Source organism: Cryptomeria japonica, chromosome 8 (assembly GCF_030272615.1).
Source record: "Cryptomeria japonica chromosome 8, Sugi_1.0, whole genome shotgun sequence".
In the NCBI taxonomy this organism is placed as follows: domain Eukaryota; kingdom Viridiplantae; phylum Streptophyta; class Pinopsida; order Cupressales; family Cupressaceae; genus Cryptomeria; species Cryptomeria japonica.
In genome coordinates, this window is record NC_081412.1 from 737,790,232 (window position 1) to 737,807,907 (window position 17,676).

At 36.9% G+C, this 17,676-nt stretch overlaps 1 protein-coding gene across 1 annotated transcript in view; it reads left to right on the forward strand.

Annotated features, from left to right (window-relative positions):
• The first annotated feature begins 214 nt into the window (after nt 1–214).
• LOC131061458 (uncharacterized) overlaps nt 215–17,676 on the forward strand; it is a 38,783-nt gene continuing 21,321 nt past the window's right edge. Inside the window, exon 1 of the mRNA XM_057995154.2 lies at nt 215–505. Within this exon, the coding sequence (XP_057851137.1) occupies nt 411–505 (95 nt within the window). The 5' untranslated portion in view covers nt 215–410. The remainder of the gene's footprint in view (nt 506–17,676) is intronic.

Here is a 17,676-nt window from a genome sequence, read left to right on the forward strand (position 1 = left end):
GTATCAAAAGACGTATCGCATGAGCATCACCAGTCACGTTAAAAAGTTTACCCGATTCATTGCGGCTTATAGAAGATGCTATACCCGGAAGACCTGTCTTAAAAAACAAATAAATAAAAATCTATTGAATTAAACACCAAAATAACACAACGACAATAAAACATGATAAAACCGATGGAAGAAAATAAAAAATCTATCGAATTAAACACCAAAATAACACAACGACAACTAAGACAGTGATAAAGCCGATGGAAGAGAGTCAACCATACCCTACCTACCTGCTAGATACCATCGTTGGTAGTTAGGCGTCGATCAAAATCTTTCGCTCTTGCACTGATGCAATTGCCATTTTCTCGATTTGAGCGTACTACCCTGCTCGTAAACGATTTCTAGGATTTTATTTGATCGAAATGGCTGATACAAGCAGCGGTAGTTTTGGGGATTGGAGACACAGGGCTTCCCATTTTTATTTACTGCTCATTTTTTTCTCATTCCCTCTTTTCAGGTATTTTGGTCGTTCCTCCATTCATTCCACTGACCCCCACCTCTTCCTGTATGTAATGATTGCGGTAGAACTTGAAGTGGGTATGTAGAAAATTATTTCATGATTTTGATTTGAATTGATTGATTCTATTTTCTTTCCATATCTGTACACCTTTCTGTTTTGCATAAAAAACCTAAAGGCTGTTTCGCGTAGCTTGTTGAAGATAAACTTTTAAAAATATCTTCCGAGGCAACTGCCCAAAGACATTCTTTTTCAATAATTAAAATCTCGCTAATGGACTCATGATTGAGGAAGAAGCCTTTGAACTTTTCAAATTGACTACCTGTTTCTCTCTAGACTCTTCTTAAATCTATTTTCTTAAATATTTAAATTTTAGTATTTTTTAAAGTTCTGGAATATTTAAACCACGAGTATTATTTCAATAAATCCACTTGGAAGTATCCAATTTAATCTGTTTAGAGAGACGGTGTCAAAGCAAAATAGGCAATAAGATCGATTGTGAAAAGGATTCAGTACTACGCACTGTTAATACCTTCTGCTATGTATATTCTCAACCAAATTTTACTAGAATTTAGATATATTTGCAGTCCGATGCCTGACACTGTCAAACATAGGAAATCTTTCAAATTTATCTTTCTGTCAAGCTTATATGGGCCAGTCCTAGTTCGATGGTGGCCAACTTGTTATACAGAACCCAAACATTGATCATGGCAGTTGCTACTACCTCACCTCTATCATTTTAAAGTATTGTCAAAATGGGCATTGCATGTACTTCCATGGAGGTGAGCTTATAATGCATAATCCAATTATATATAATGGCATCACTATTACCTTAACACTATCATTTGATCTAGTGTCAAAATGGACATTGCATATCTAGTTCGTTGGCGGTCTTCTTATCATACAGAATACAATTATTCATCATGGCCATCATTCCTACCTTAACATAATTGTTTGTTCTAGTATCAAAATGAGCAATATATATATACTTTGTCGGTGGTCTACTTATCATGCAGAATTTACTCATACATCATGACAATCCCTACTTCCTCATCAGTATAACTTAATCTATTGTTAAAATAATAAATTATGTATTACTATACTAGTTCATTGGTGGCCTACTTGTAATACAAAACCCAATCTTTCCATTATAGCAATCACTCTTACTGTCTTACCTCACTACTATTATTTGGTCTAGTGTCAAATAAGTATTGCAAGCCTAGTTTGTTGGCGTGGTCTACTTATCCTACGTAACTCAACTATTCATCATGTTAGTCACCCCCACTTTATCACTATCGTTAATTTAGAGACAAAATGGGCAGTGCCAGCTTAGTTTGATGGTGGCCTACCTCCACCTATCATACGAAACCTAATTATTCATTGTGGCTGTCACTCCTACCTCACCACTGTCATTTTATCTGGTGTTAAGAAAAGGCATCGCAAGGCTATCAATTTTTTTTTTCTGTGTTATGTAATTAGGATCTCATGCATAGTAGTCAATGGGATGATGTTATGTTTTAGTAAATTGGTTTAATAAAATTCATAGCCTACTCAACGTCTTCCAATCCTCATCTGGATATACATAATTCAGTTTATGACTTTCTTGGTCCGAGTTTTTGTTTTCAATGCTATTTTGTTACCATTTGATAGGGGCAATATCAGTAAGCTGATATTTTTTGGTTGTTGTTGAGAAGAGTTCAGAGTCCAGAGTCCAGACTAGTGGAAGTCTGGAACACACGAGAAATCTATGGTCAGTGATATATCGACACCCTTCCTTATTGGTAGAGATCTTTCTGGGAACGTAAGACCTCCCAAAATCACCCATAATCAGATGGGATAATTTATGTGTTGAAGAATGACATCTCTTAATGTTGCGTGCAACAAAATCTGCTAGTGAACATTGGAAATATTGGGATTAAGGAAAACATTGACTTAATATTGAGTGCACTCAGAAGAATGAAAACATTCAGCCCTATGTGGCATATTGATTTGAGCTAACCAAGTCTGTATAGAAAACTTTCAGTTGCCACAACATGAATGAACTTAAACATGTTGATTTTAAGTTCTACATTTGTGATTCATACCTATCCTTTTAGGACTGAGGATTGTCTATGCATAAATAAAGCTATTGGTTTTAAGTTTTAACATATAATAGTTTGAAATGAATTATTTTTCCACAATCCAGAAGCAATAACTATCAGATATAATAGTTTGCTATTAGTTTATCTTCTTGTTTGATAATCATGGTATGTGAACCTAGAATGATGTATAAGAATATGCCAGACTTACAGCCTTAGACCGGCCCCTTAAAATCTAGAAAGTCGACAAGCCTTACTAGAGGGACACGCGGCATGAGAAAGGACGAGACCCCATTACAGGAGTGGTTTTGAGACACAGAATCTCCCAATTGGCTGATTTCTAATAGCCATACATAGCCTATTGTCTGATTCATAAATGTGAATACATCTTTCCCAATGTGCTGTTGCAAAGCTCTCTGCTATTGGAGCACACCTCAAGGCCGTAAAAATGACACCACTACAGCTCTATGGCTGCCATCTACATCAAATCTATCCCTTGTATAACTGTGTACATACATTCTCACATTCATTGCTTATTCATATATATTATATGCTACTATCAACATGTGATTTCTCACATTCATTGCTTATTCATATATATTATATGCTACTATCAACATGTGATTCTTCATTATTCCAATAGGACAATAGTGCAAACTGCATCAAAGATTATGTTTATGCGGAATTGAATTTAATTTGTATTTGCTGTAATGAACAAGTCTTATGCTTGTAATTGGCCGAGCTTAACCATTAGATGTTTTTTTAATTGTTTGAGATAGTGTCCTATATACATGTTAAAGTAATCAAGTAAATGAATAAAAGCACACATGAAAGAGAGATGGACGTAAGAAACACTACAGAGGTAGCACTTGTCAGAAATAGGAAACCTTTTAGCTGTAACTTTCTATCAAATTTAGCCGGGACTTGCAACAAGCATAGTTCTATGGTGGCTCACTTATCATACAGAATCCAATTGTTCATTATGGTCATGGCTCCTACCTTACCATATTTATTTGATCTGAAGTCAAATCGGGCATTGCAAAGTTATTAATTTTATTTTTTATAGAATGTGATAAGTATCTCATGCGTACTAGCCAAACAGGATGATATTAAGTTCTAGTAAATTTGTTTGATGAAGGTTATGGTTTATTTAAGATTTTTCAATCCTCATCTGAATATACATTGACAAGAAAGTTTTACTTTTGTGGCTTCATATCCGTTTCCATGTTTTCAGTCAGATTTTTCTATCATCTCAGAGGAATAATGTAAGTTATATTTGGTTTGCAAGATATCTGCACCCTTCCTTACTGGTAGAGATCTCTCTGAGAACATAAGGTGTCTTGAAATCAAACGGGGAACTTTATTTATTAAAGAAGAGTTACCTTTCTATTTTGTGAGCAACAGAACTTGCCAATGCACATTAGAAATATTGAAGTGAAGGAAAACATTGACTGAATATTGAGTGCATTTAGGAGAACCAAAACATACAATGTCATACGGTATATTGGGTCAGGCTAACCAAGCTTATTAGAAGACTTCAACTCTGAAAATATGCTTGGTCTTAAGCGTGCTGATCTTTAGCTTTACTTTTTTGGTTCATATATATGCTTTAAATACTGAGGAAGGTATATTTATAAATGAAGATTTTTGTTTTAACATACAGTAGTTTGTAATTAGTTTATATCTTTATCTTTATGTATATGAATATACCAGACTTAGCCTTAAACTAGCCCTTGAAAATGTAGAAAATTGTTGTCTTAAGAGAAAAATGATTGGCATGAGAAAGGATGAAACCTCATTGCAGGTAGCGGTTTTTGAGATATGAAAGATCCCCCAATTGCCATTCCCTGCATATGAAACATATGTTTTGACAAATGTTTATGTAGTTATGTTAGCTTATATTTTTGGTCTACGACCGGCTTGATTGGGAAAATACAGGAAAATCAGATAAAGCAGTTTATGCTTTTTATCATCCTTTTTGCACTTTCATGAATGTTAGTATCCACATATATAAGGAGAAGCTGAAGAGAGAAAGATAATTCTATAAAGAGCTATAATTTATTATTATGAATAAGGAGCGAGACTAGTTCTCCTGTCCCATCTATCTCATGTCTTGAGGTGATCTGACTGACATTCAGGGTCATTTGGATGGCAACTGCATGGCCGAATATAAGAAATATTGAATATCTATTTTTTCAATACTTTCTATGTTTATATAATCTGCATTTTCAGAAGCCTTTAGAGCAGAATTGGCTGTTGAGACTTTAGCGGTTGCTTAGGAGAGGTACTGTGGGCTACCCACAAGCAACTCAAACTAGGTCTCTTGGAGACCTTTCCAACACATCCAGCTAGTTCAATTTTTGTCTAACAGGCTAGGAGTTATGACCCTGCCAAATTGGGTTACCAGAATTAAATTATTTTCTCTTCAGCCAGCCATCCATTTCAACTTCCAAATATGACATTGGTGTGGTGACTCTTCAGTTTCAGATGAGGAACATAGTGTACAAGTCTTAGTAATTTTTGTAGCTTGATTGGTAAAATGTATAGATTGGCTGAATTTGAATCAAATGAAATAGAGTTGGAGGCATGCATCTCTTCTATAGAGTTTTCCATATATTGTATAAGTTCTCTCAATTTTGAACAAAATTCATTTTTTTGTTTGGCTTCGATAATTGTTCTTGGTGCATATTTACTTGTCTCACAATTAGTGCCTACAATACATCCAGTCCATCCCTGGTGTATTGTGCTCTGGAATCCAAGCAGAATTTTGTTGATGAGGTCTCTGTTAGAGAGTTGAGAGCTTTGCTTTGTGACAGTTATCACTTTGTTCAAGATACTTGTACTTTTCTGGGTTTGAATGTTTTCTACGAATTCTCAAAATTTGCAACTTCAGTGATGGATAATCATAAGTCTGTGTCAATTATTTGCCATTCTTTGACTTGGTTCTTGTTTTCCTCTCAAAATATATTGTGCTGGTATGTTTCTTTCCCTTTATTATGATTGTGGCTTCCATATTTCTGCTTGATTATTACATTTTTTCTGGCTCTAGCATTAAAGAAAAGAGGTAAGCATTTGGCAGAAATCCATGTAATTCTTTAAGGGATTCTCATGTTGTATGAAGGATTGCATAAGTTTTAACTTGAAGAGTAAAAGCATATATCAGATTCAGAATTTGTAGGGCAGTATCGAGATAAATTTTTCCTCGGAAGAGTAATAATTGAGATATTTTCTATGTTAAAGCTAAGTTGCTGAATCATGGGATTTTTCGGGCGATTCTGGATATGAAACGTTACCGGAATCCGATTTTGAAACAAATCTCCTGTGGATGTGTCCGGGGTTCCTGTTTTTAGATGCCGAAATGTTTTGGAAATGTTTAGTGATTCTAGTTAGATCTTTTTGATCTTCTTAAGACCTACAGTGCTGATTAGTGAACTCAGAACTTATCTATTGTAATATTCTAGTTTGATCTTTTTGTTATTGAAAACTAAATTTAAATTAGTATGTTATGCTTCAAAATTTGAAATTTGTAATGGTTTTGTTTAGCATATGTATTGGTATATGACATACTAAACTTATATCTCTCTCTCTCTCTCTCTCTCTCTCTATATATATATATATATATATATATATATATATATTATTTTTGTATGAATGTACCGAAAACATACACAACTCTCAATTTTTTTTGTCATACTAGCGTTTCGTATCCATTTACCTGTTCTTGTTCCTGTACCCAATTCAACAACTTAGTGTTAAATTCTTCAATGTCATTTACATTCCATTTTAGTCTAATATTTTCAAATATTCAATCACATAAAACATTGGCTCTTATTGCCTAAATTCTATAACTTCGCGTCATTAAAGAGCCAAGAAACTCAGAGGGTGACATCGCTAACCATTTTCATAGGAACCCAGGTAATGGATTGAGTCATACTTTTCTTTCTATTTAAAAGCTTTCACTTACTCTTTCAGTTTTCTGTCCATGTAAGCTTTTTAATAGTTGAATCTGTAATTCAGAATGTCGTTAAATTAATTTGTGGTTTTATTTTTCCTGGAAAGAGTTGAAATTGGTATATTTTATATTCTAAAGTTCTGATAGCAGGTTTGTCAAGGTGGTAGCATTTTTATATGTTGTTTTGTACAGTCTTTAATGTTTCTGTCAAGGAGGTAACTTGTTACCTTGGCCTAATGTGCTAAATATTTGGCATTTCGTAATGTCAACCGACTGTGAAATTAATTCTACCGTTATCCCTGACATTTTTTTGCTCTTTCAGCTTTTCTGCCTATCTTCCTAGTTAGTCTACGATTCTTTCTTCTTGTGAATTTCACTTCTTCTCTTAACTTATTCTGTTGTTTCCTATTTCGAATTCCTTGCTATTACTCTTACATTCCACTTAACTATATCTTGAGCTTAAAGGGATTCAATCTTTAATTCCTTTTGCGAAAATAAATTGTTGGAATATTTCATCATCGGCACCTTGTGGTTAGTTTATTATTGTTTGTGTATGCATTTTTTAATAATTTGTTTTAGTCAGTTTTGTAATCTTTGTTTTTTTTTCTCTGAGTTTTTCCCACAGAAATTTTGATAGTCTGAGGGTATTTATACCCTTTAACTAATACAGTAATTAAGGGGGGATTCATCTGAATTATCTTTTTCTTCTTAAGCTCTGATATGGTATCAGAGCCAGTCACCTAGATTTCTGTTAAGATTTTTGTGGTAATCACAAACTCATTGCTTTAAAGCAGATCAGATCTCCAGGCAGTCCACTGCTTCTGAATAGTCTTGTATCACAATTCTCAGTCTGTGAGGTGCTGCTATCACTCTTTTGATGAGATCAAAGCTCAGAAATTTGACAATTTTTGTAAAGATTTGTGCTGTCAGCGGCTACAAGTTTGAAGTTCAATGCATTTTGAGAAGATTACTTCATTTCAACTGGTACAAATTCGAAGCTCTCAGTATACTCCATCACGGGCCGTTCCTCTTTCTGCAAACGACACTTCAGCCCTGTATTACTAACAAGTAATTGGTAAAAACATGAATGAATATTTACAAAAGATCTAAAGATCGTATAGAGTTACAAAGACGATGTTTCTAAATAAGAAACAATCGTAAAAATAGAAAGAATCTAATATTACAAGATATTTACATAATTGATCATTAATAATAAGAATATAACATATTCTAACACCCTCCCTTAAGGGTCAATCTGTCAACAACACCAATCTGCCCCTTGAGTTTAACAAACTTATCTGGGCTGAGAGACTTGGCGAGAATGTCTACAGTCTGATCCATAGTTAGAACATATTGCAATTGAACTGATCCGTCTTCAACAAGCTTCCAAATAAAATGACATTGAGTTTCCACATGCTTGGTTCTTTCATGGAAGAAGGGATTCTTGGCAAGTTTGAGAACTCTTGATTATCACAGAACAAGGGAGTCGGACCTGCTTGAGATATTTGCATATCCGCAAGCATCCGACGAAGCCAAACTGCCTTACAAGCTGCCTTAACTGCAACTCGATACTCTGCTTCTATCGAGGAGAGAGCCACTGCCTGCTGCTTTTTACTAGTCAATGTGACTGCACCAAATCCCAAATTGAACACATACCCAGATGTTGATTTCTTGTCATCAACCGAACCTACCCAATCTGAATATGTGAAACCACCGAGTCTAGGATCGTGACTTTGAGTGTAAAGAAGTCCATAATCAGAAGTGCCCTTCACATAACGTAGCACACGCTTCGCTGCTACCCAATGATCAGCCTTAGGGGTTGTCATGAAGTGTGAAATGTAGCTCACTGCAAAATTGAGATCAGGTCTAGTGGTAGTGAGATAGATTAGACTGCCCAATAGTTTCCTGAATGTTGTTTCATCTACAGGAGGAGAATCAGACAATTGATGTTGTGACCTATTTCACACATCGCCCCATTGCAAATGGCGACCTGTTGGTGTACTTTTTATCATATACTGAACATTAGAATAAAATATCCAAGGATACTCTATCCTCCCCTGAACAAAATCACTATTTGTGCCAAGATTGCGAGAAAGACCACACAACGACTCCAAGGTCAATATGTGCGAACGAGCGACTTTATGTTGGATAGCTTCCTTGGTGATGTATGTTGAAATACTAGGGGGACTTACGCTCAACTATGTTGATCACAAGTTAGGACTTAGACGAATATAGCAATGAATACTCACTTTTTTTTTTTGGATTTTCAATTTTGGACCTCAAAAAAGGACAAAAGGATGAAGGTTTAGAAGTTTTATACTATTCCTAATGAACTCAAGAGACGGTAAAAACTGGGTGAAACCAATAACAACACTTTGTTTCGCCACACTAGGACAACTAAGCAAAGCGAGTGCAATCTTCTAGGATTGTGCTCAAGGTCTTCATACTTGTGAATAATACCATCAAACGAACAATATTTACTCAAAGCAGAAGTTAAAGCATCCACATCATAAGCTTAGACTAACTTTACACATTGAACGGAAATCATCCATCCAAAGAAAGTATGAGTAGAGTTTCACCAATCTAAACTATCAAATCCTTCATTCATCTCACAACTTTTGAAAGCAAATTTACTCTAAGCAAATCTATTCTATTGTTGAAGAAAGATATGCAACCATGCAACCACTTAATAACAATAAGACTTCAAAGCAAATTTTGCAAATGAACTTTTTATTATTCAAGTAGCTCTAAGCAACAATTTCATAAATCTCTCCACAACAATGAAAATGAGAGAATGAGAATTTATATAGAGTTTCTGAAAACAAATGAAAGGCCAAGATTGATCTAAGATCAACAACTTAGATTAAGACAACACAACCCTAGATAGAGATTCCCAAAATAAAACCGGAGACAAATACATGCTAGACAAGTGGTGTGATTAGCCATTTCCTAGGAAGGCACATCCTTGTCTTCACGAGCAGCAGTGTGTTCAATGAATCTGGACACAATTGAGTTTACCTCTTCCATGGTGACATGTGGCAGCATATTGATCCTGTATTCCCATCCATCCAAGTCGTTTGTACAAGAGGCAAAAGCAATTTCCCATTCCAACTCCTGTTTTTGGAAGGCGTCTCGGATGGACAAGAATTTTGATGCCTTGGTCAAATTTTGCTTTAGGACTGGTCCTGTGACGATGAAGAAAATCTCTCGAGTTTTGAGTTTTAGATTTTCTAGCCGCATATCACTTTCTAGGATGGTCTCCTTTTCAAGCAAATTAGCGGTTATAAGGAGACTTTTGTTTTGTATTTCTTTAATTAGCTCCTTGGACTTAACACTTTCAGCCTTTACCTTCTCTAGGACTTCATTGCGTGCAACCAATGCCCAATGCCATGTGCTGAAGTCATATGCGGCCCCTGCTGCAATTATCTTTCCATCAATTAGTTCCTATTTAGGCATGCCTTACAACACTCTAAGGCACGAGATAACTCTATCCTGAATATCCTGGAGGTCAGCCCATGCTTCTGCCATGGTTGCAATTCTGGAGAGCAAGATGTCCATATATCAACATCAATTTGTCCATGAATGTGGCTGCTTCTTCTCTATTACCTGCCATCCATTCTTTAGCTTCTTTGGCTATCATCTTTTCTTCTTCAAAATTCTCAATTGTTTCCTGTGAGGATTTCAAAGGTGGAGGAGCTGTTGCATCGCCTTGGTTAAGCAACTTGGTCAAGTGCTGAATGTATTCCTTCAGACGCTCAATCTCCCTTTTGTACCCTCTCTTCTTTCCTACTTCTTTGTCTATTCTTGCCTTCATGGAAGCGATTGAATTGTTGAAGTCTTCCACCTCCTGACCTTTGGTAGTTGGTCCCAAGTCAAAAGTGGTAATTTCGTACTTCCATTGGTACTTTCACTTTCAATCTTTCTTTCAGCCAGTTAGGAATCGCAGGCTGCTCAATGGCTTGCTCTTCTTGATCATTCTCTTCACATGGCATAGTCTGGCTTCCTCAAAGAGCGGAAATCATTCCCTCCTGAAATTCATTGCCCAGAATATCCATTTCATTATCTGACTCCAATATCTTCATGCCTGTAGGAGATGGAGGTTTCTAATCCTCTTGTTGGACTATCATCACATTTCCCCCATGGATTGGAGAGGGAATTTCTATTTCATCAAGTGGCTGATCCTCCATATTCATCAGGGTTTCCAAATTCTTAGATGTAGCAGAATGGGGTGGCTCTGACCTTTGCTTCTTTTGAGCAATTTCCTCATTTGCAACTTCCTTCCCTTTTGAGCTTGAACGATCATCAACTGCTTCCTTCCTTTTTCTTGAATTCATGCTTTCGATTGGCTTGACACTTTTTTCATTGAGGAGTATGACTCTATGATGCTCATCAGGTTATACGTGAGAGTCACACCTCTTCGCTTCAGCCCTTGGACTTGTTGGTCAACCCACCATTGTGAATATTTGAAAACTGGCCGCATTAAGGTGGTAAGATCAACGAGTTCTTGTTATGACCATTTCACAAGAGGAAGAGGCCAATTTTCATCAAAGCGTGGCTGAGTGTATTTTCCATCGTCCTCCAATTGATTAGGCACTTGGAAGAGCTCAGTTGTTCTGATCAAGCTTACTGGTAGTTTGGACCAAAGTCTCTTCCGAACTTCAAACTCATCTGCAATGTTTGCCCAAAAATCTTCCAAGTCAATTCTATGTTTGTACTTTTCTCTGTTCATTGATCCAATATGATTATGAGGATCAAAATTAGCTCGGGATTGGTAGAGTGTGAACGAGTACCATTGCATTTCCAATCTGGCACTTTCAGTTGCCTGTGCTGTTGGACAAGACTCTAGCATATTTCCAATGAAAAATGGAAAGGAAATAGCCACCTTTTGCTTGGATCTTTGGAAGCCCTGACATGTCTTCAACTGTCTAAGGACTTCAAGCAAGACCATTTTGTTTGTGGGATAAATCGGAAGTTGATAAGGACATCCGGTGAACCCCTGGATTCTTATGTATGTGAATCTTGGAAACTAGATAAACCAAGATCCCTACTTGCTTATTAGACTTTTGTCCTTTGGAGTTAGCCTCTGGTGGGTTCCTCCTTGCAGCGTTCTGGTGATATACATCAAGAAAGCATCATTTGCCTGCCTAAAGTGGGCCTTCTTGCTCAGCTACAGCTGCAAGTAACAGTCATAAGATTTGAACTCATTTTCGCCATGGCCTATAGTGCCTCTGCAAATTAGTCCTGTATATCTATAGTCTCTTGCTAACAAGTAGACGATGTAGGAGCTCATATAAAAGGACTTTGTTCTTTCCAAATTCTTCAGCTGTTCATCCAGGTTGTCACTGATTATTCTGGACCAATTAAATATCTTTACTCCGGAAGTGATCTCATCAATGAAATAATACATCCATGTCTCGAATGGCGTACCTTGAGGGCTGCCCATTACTCTATTCAGCAGTAAGATGAGATCGCCATAGTCTTCTTTGAAATCAGTGCGGAACAACCTCTTTGACACCTTCTTGAGACTGGGTCTTGGCTTTTCTAACCATGACTTTTTGATATTTGTTATGCACAGTTCAAGCTGATCTTCATGAAGTCATTTAGTTTGCTCCTTAGTTTTATAGGAAGTCCTGTTGTAGCTCGGAATCCCAAATGCTTCCTGAATGGCTAGTTCTAAAAGTCGAGCCAAGATTCTTCCATCTGGTGCAACAATTTCTCTCCCCTGTGAGTTGTAGTGTTTGGTGCACTCAAGCATCAGTTTTGCACATTCCATGGCTGGTGGATATCTAGTTGCCTAGACGATGCCATTTCTCATCATTCGACGAACATTGTGTGTTGGCAAAAATTTATCTAGCCCGTACATTCTCTTTCTGAATTCTTTGGAGTCTATGTGCCCGAGGTTGGTGTTTGTGATATTTTTCCATTTGGAAATGATTTTTGACTCTGGCTGCAACCCCTTACTGGCGATTTTCATCTGGGCTTTCCTCGAAGGTGCTCCCTTGGTAGTCATTAACCTACGGAACACATGAAAATTGAACATTATTTTTCAAGAAAATCGAAGATTTTAATTCTGATTTTGGACGTTTTATCTCACAATTTTCACTTTCAGCTTGTTAAAAAGCTAAAATTCTGCGAAAAATCAGACTGAAAGTGGATGAAATTGGTCAAGTACTTAGTGAATTTTGAGAAATAAACGGTTTAGACAGAAGAAATCAGTCAAAAATATGAATTTCTTGAACCTCTGGAGTTTTCTTTGACCATTTTTGGTGAAAATTTGTCTTTAATTCTATCTTAAACTTAGAAAAAGCACTTTGTTTCTCTTGAAAATTTTGTCTTCCAACAATTTCTTTTCAACTCAGAAATGTATCTTTGTCTTCCAGAATTCACCTTCAAAACCTATCTTTCACCCTTTGCAATCGAACTTCAACCTTTGAACTTGATAATGAATTTTGAAGTGATAGGTTGAGTTGATATAGAGTTGAGAAGTTCGATTTTTAGAAGCTTTAAGTGTTTTTTTTTATTTATTTATTTTTTAATGTTCTCTCCTTAGGTTCATTGAACTTGGCCTTGCTTTATCTCCTTCAAAATGGAAAGTTTTATTCTTGATCCAAGGTGATTTGGCATAGAACCTTCTAGATCCTATTCTCAAATTCCACAATTTTTCTAAGTGTTGGAAAATTGGATAATTTGAAATTTTTTCAAAGTGTTGAGAATAATAAAAATATTTGAAGTGTTGAGGATAATTTGGATAAATTGTCCAACTTCCAAACTTAATCGATCCTTTAACAATGGTAAATTATCCATGTGCTTTTTGTCAAATTTGTTTGTTTCTCTATCCATTTTTCTCTTCTTCATGGCGAACTTGACCATATGTATGCCATAGGTGAACTTTATTAGTTTTATGCTACTTTTCTATGTCTTGAGTGGACTGTGCACTTCCCGTGCCAATCTTGGGCGAACCTCAACTCTTTCATGCCACCCTTTGGGCTGACTTTACTACGCTATGGACAATGTTTTTGGTTATGCTTTTCCCTTGCCATCTTGGCCTAGGTGGACTTTATGACTTCATTGGGCATCCTTCTTACCTTGCCTAGGCGGACTTCATGCTCTCTTATAGACAAGGCAGACTTCACACCTCTTCATGCTATGCTTTCATATGCCTAGCGGACTTCACCTTGTGTTGGAATCTCTTCAGAGGGCGGACGTTGTGAATGTTTGGCCGTCCAAACCTTTTGCTTTCACCATGTTTTTCTTCTTGGCGGACTTTCATGCTTGTTAGACATTGCTTGGGGCGGACTGGACAAGTGTTTGGACATGTCTTTAGGCAGAGCGGACTTTAACTTCTCATTGACACCTCCATCTTCCCCTTTAGGCGGGCTTTAGATTGGTTTGGACATCTTTCATATGCCTTGGGTGGACTTTAGACATGTCCCACCATTCCTTTTGCTTCCCTTGGTGGACTTGGAGGTTCCTTAGGCAATTTTCCAACCTTAGTGCCAAGGCGGACTTTGCCATTGTTTGTACAAGTTCATCTTTGCCTTGGCATGGCGGACTTTATGCATTATGTGCCATACCTTTCTTGTTGCTGGGCTGACTTTGCTTCATCTTGGACTTACCCTTAGCTGCTGGTTGAAGTTTGCAGCCCATTGGACATCCTTCCCAAGGCGGACTTCAAAGCGAAGTTGACATGTCTTGCTTGAGCACTACCTTCCAAACTCCCACTATCGTATTCAAGTTTTGATTTGTCATGTTGAAGTTTTGATCTTTTGGAACAAAACCCTAGCTCGAAGCTTTTACCTTGTTTTTTACCCTTAGAGACATAATTTTTCGGTTTTGAAGACATGGGCATTGATGCTATGACCTAAGGGGCCAAACCCTAGGTCTACTTTCAAAAAAACAGAAAAAAGCAAAAAGCAAGCCAAAAAAGCTGCTTCTCGGATTGGTCCCAAAGTGCCAAAAATAAAAAAAGCAAAAAAGCAAAATTCCTAAAAAAATAGGAATGTGTCAGAATTGACTCAAAGCAATTGTGATCTTCGTCCTTTGGGCCTTATGAGCACTTTGACGATGTCTAGACATTGATCGAGGTATGATTTCTCTATTTGGCTTGGAGTGACTCTTGAAAAAACTCTTAACTCTAAACCCTTGAAAATAGAGACTTGTGAAATTGCAGAGCTAAGACAAAACCCTAAAAAAAAGCAAACAACTGGGGGTCCCCATTTGCAATGGGGCGATGTGTGAAATAGGTCACAATAGGACCCCCCAGTTGTTGTCTTTTTAGGGTTTTGTTTTAGCTTTGCAGTTTCATAAGTCTTCCTTTTTTGAGAGTTGAGTTAAATTTTTGAAAGTTCATCTAAGTCAAATAGAGAAATCATTCCCCGATCAGTATGTGGACATCATCAGAGCACTCAGAAGGCCTGAAGGATGAAGATCACAATTGCTTTGAGCCAATTCTGACACCTTTCTATTTTTAGAAATACTGCTCTTTTTTATTTTTGGCACTTTGGGACCAATCCGGGAAGCAGTTTTTTTGGCTTGCTTTTTGCTTTTTTTTGCTTTTTTGAAAGTAGACCTAGGGTTTGGTCCCTTAGGTTGTGGCATCAGTGCCCATGTCTTTAGAATAAAAAAATTATGTCTCCAAGTGTAAAAAGCAGGGTAAAAACCCTAGCCTAGGGTTTTGTTCCAGAAGATCCAGATAAAAACATGATCAAACTCAAGCATGGCAATGGAAGAAAGATTGGAAGGTAACATAAAGGCATTCTCGCCTAAGGTCAAGGTATGTCCAATGAAGCATGAAGTCCGCCCATGACCTAAGGTTGAACTCCGCCCTAGAAAAGCAGCCATCAAGTTTGCACAAGGTTTAGACATGGCAAAAGACTAGCAATGTCCTCCCAAGGAAGAATGGCCAATGTCTTGATGATCATGAAGTCCGCCCAAGTATGGCCAATCAGCAGTAAAGTCCGCCATGCTTTATGTCCAATCAGGCTGCCAAGTCCGCCCTCCTAAGCTAGACACGTCCAATCAACTTCAAAGCCCGCCATGCCAAAGAAAACAAAATGGCTTAGGCTCCATGAAGTTCACCATGGCATTGGCTTAGACAAGGTGAAGTTCGCCATGAAAGGAAAGGAAATGGGCTAGAAAAACAGATAAGTTTGACATAAAGCACGTATAATTCACCATTAATGAAGGATCAATCAAGTTTGGAAGTTGGAAAAATAAGACCAAACACTTAGAATATTTTGGATATTTTCCAACACTTAGAAAATTTTCGAAAAGTTCAACACTTTGAAAATTTTCAACACTTCAAAAAGTTTTGAATTCAAGAGAAGATTCTAGAAGCTTCTATGCCAACTCACCCATAGAGAGGATCGACTTTCCATTTTGGAAGTAATAAAGCAAGGCCAAGTTCGATGAACCTAAAGGGAAAAACATTAAGAAAAAAAAACATGAAGCTTTCTAAAAATCGAACTTCTCAACTCTATATCAACTCAACCTGTCACTTCAGATTCATTATCAAGTTTGAAGGTTGAAAGTTTGATTGCGAAGGGTGAAGATAGATTTTTAAAGAAGAATTTTTGGAGAAAGAGAAAATTTTCGAAGAGGAAGGCAGAGAATAAGTAAAATTTTCTAAGTGGAGGACATGATTACCAGAGAATAAAGTGCTTTTTTTGAGTTAAAGACAATTTTTAGAATTAAAGACAAATTTTCACCAAAATCAGTCAAAAGTAAATTCCAGAAGTTCAAAAATTCACATTTTTTTGACTGATTTCTTCTGTTTTAATCATTTATTTCTCGAAATTTGCTAAGTATTTAGCCAAATTTGTCCATTTTCAATCTGATTTTTTGACAGAATTTTAGCTATTTGACAGGCTGAAAGTGAAAGTCTGAGATAAAACGTTCAAAATCAGAAGTTAAACTTTAAATTTTCTCAAAAATAATGTTAAATTTTCATGTGTTTCGCAGGTTAATGACTACCAAGGGGGTACGTTCAAGGAGAGCTCAGATGAAGTTCACCAGTAAAGGATTGCAGCTTGAATCAAAAATCATTTCCAAGTGGAAAAATGTCACGGACACCAACCTCGGGCATGTAGACTTCAAAGAATTCAAAAAGAGAATGTACGGGCTAGATGTATTTTTGCCAACACCTATTACTTACCGGATGATGAGGAATGGCATCGTCCACGTAGCTGGATTTCCACCTGCCATGGAGTGTGCAAAACTTATGGTTGAATGCTCCATACACTACAATGTGCAAGAGAGAAATTATTGCACCAGATGGAAGTCTTGGCTCATCTCGGAGAATTGGCCATTCAGGAAGCATTCGGGATTTTGAGCTACAATAGGACTTAATATAAAACAAAGGAGGAAATGTAATGTCCCCTTCTCCGCAGTGATTAGTTCAGTGGTTCATTGGCCTATTCTGGAGACCCGTAGGCTATTTGGAAAGGAGAATTAGGGTTTCCAACTTTTGTGGAGTTCTGCTTGAGCTTTTTAGGGTTTACCAAGAGTGAATTCTTCAATTTTGTCTATGGTTTCCTTCTGGGTTTTTTATGAGCTCCAGGGTGGTATAACGTGCATTTGATTCTTTGGTGAAGTGAGAACTTACTATTTTTAGTAAGTTGGGGTTTGGCTGTTTGGATGATGTTGTCTTATTGAGCTTTCCAAGCTCTTTCTCCGAGTGCAAAGATCTTTTTTTCGGAGGAATATTTCATGACTTACTATTTTGAGTAAGTGGCAGTATTGGGCATGAAGAGCACACGATTATACTGAGAGGGGGGGGGGGGTGAATTAGTATAACAACCTTTTTCAATTTAATACTTTGTAATCAATTAAAATAAGCATGCATATGAACACAATAACACAAGATTTAAGTGGAAACTCAATGCGAGAGAAAACCATTGAAAATGTTTGTTATATATATATTTCTTTTACAATGTTTGTGAGCACCAACCCACTGGAAGCACCAACTCCCCAATCTGATTTTGTGAGCACCAACCCACCGGAAGCACCAACTCCCCAATCTGATTCTGTGAGCACCAACCCACTGCACTTAAATATTAAATTCCACCTTGACAATGTTGCTTCTTCAACAGATGATGGACATTATTTCTTTCCTCAAATCTGATTTTATTTCTCCTTGATGT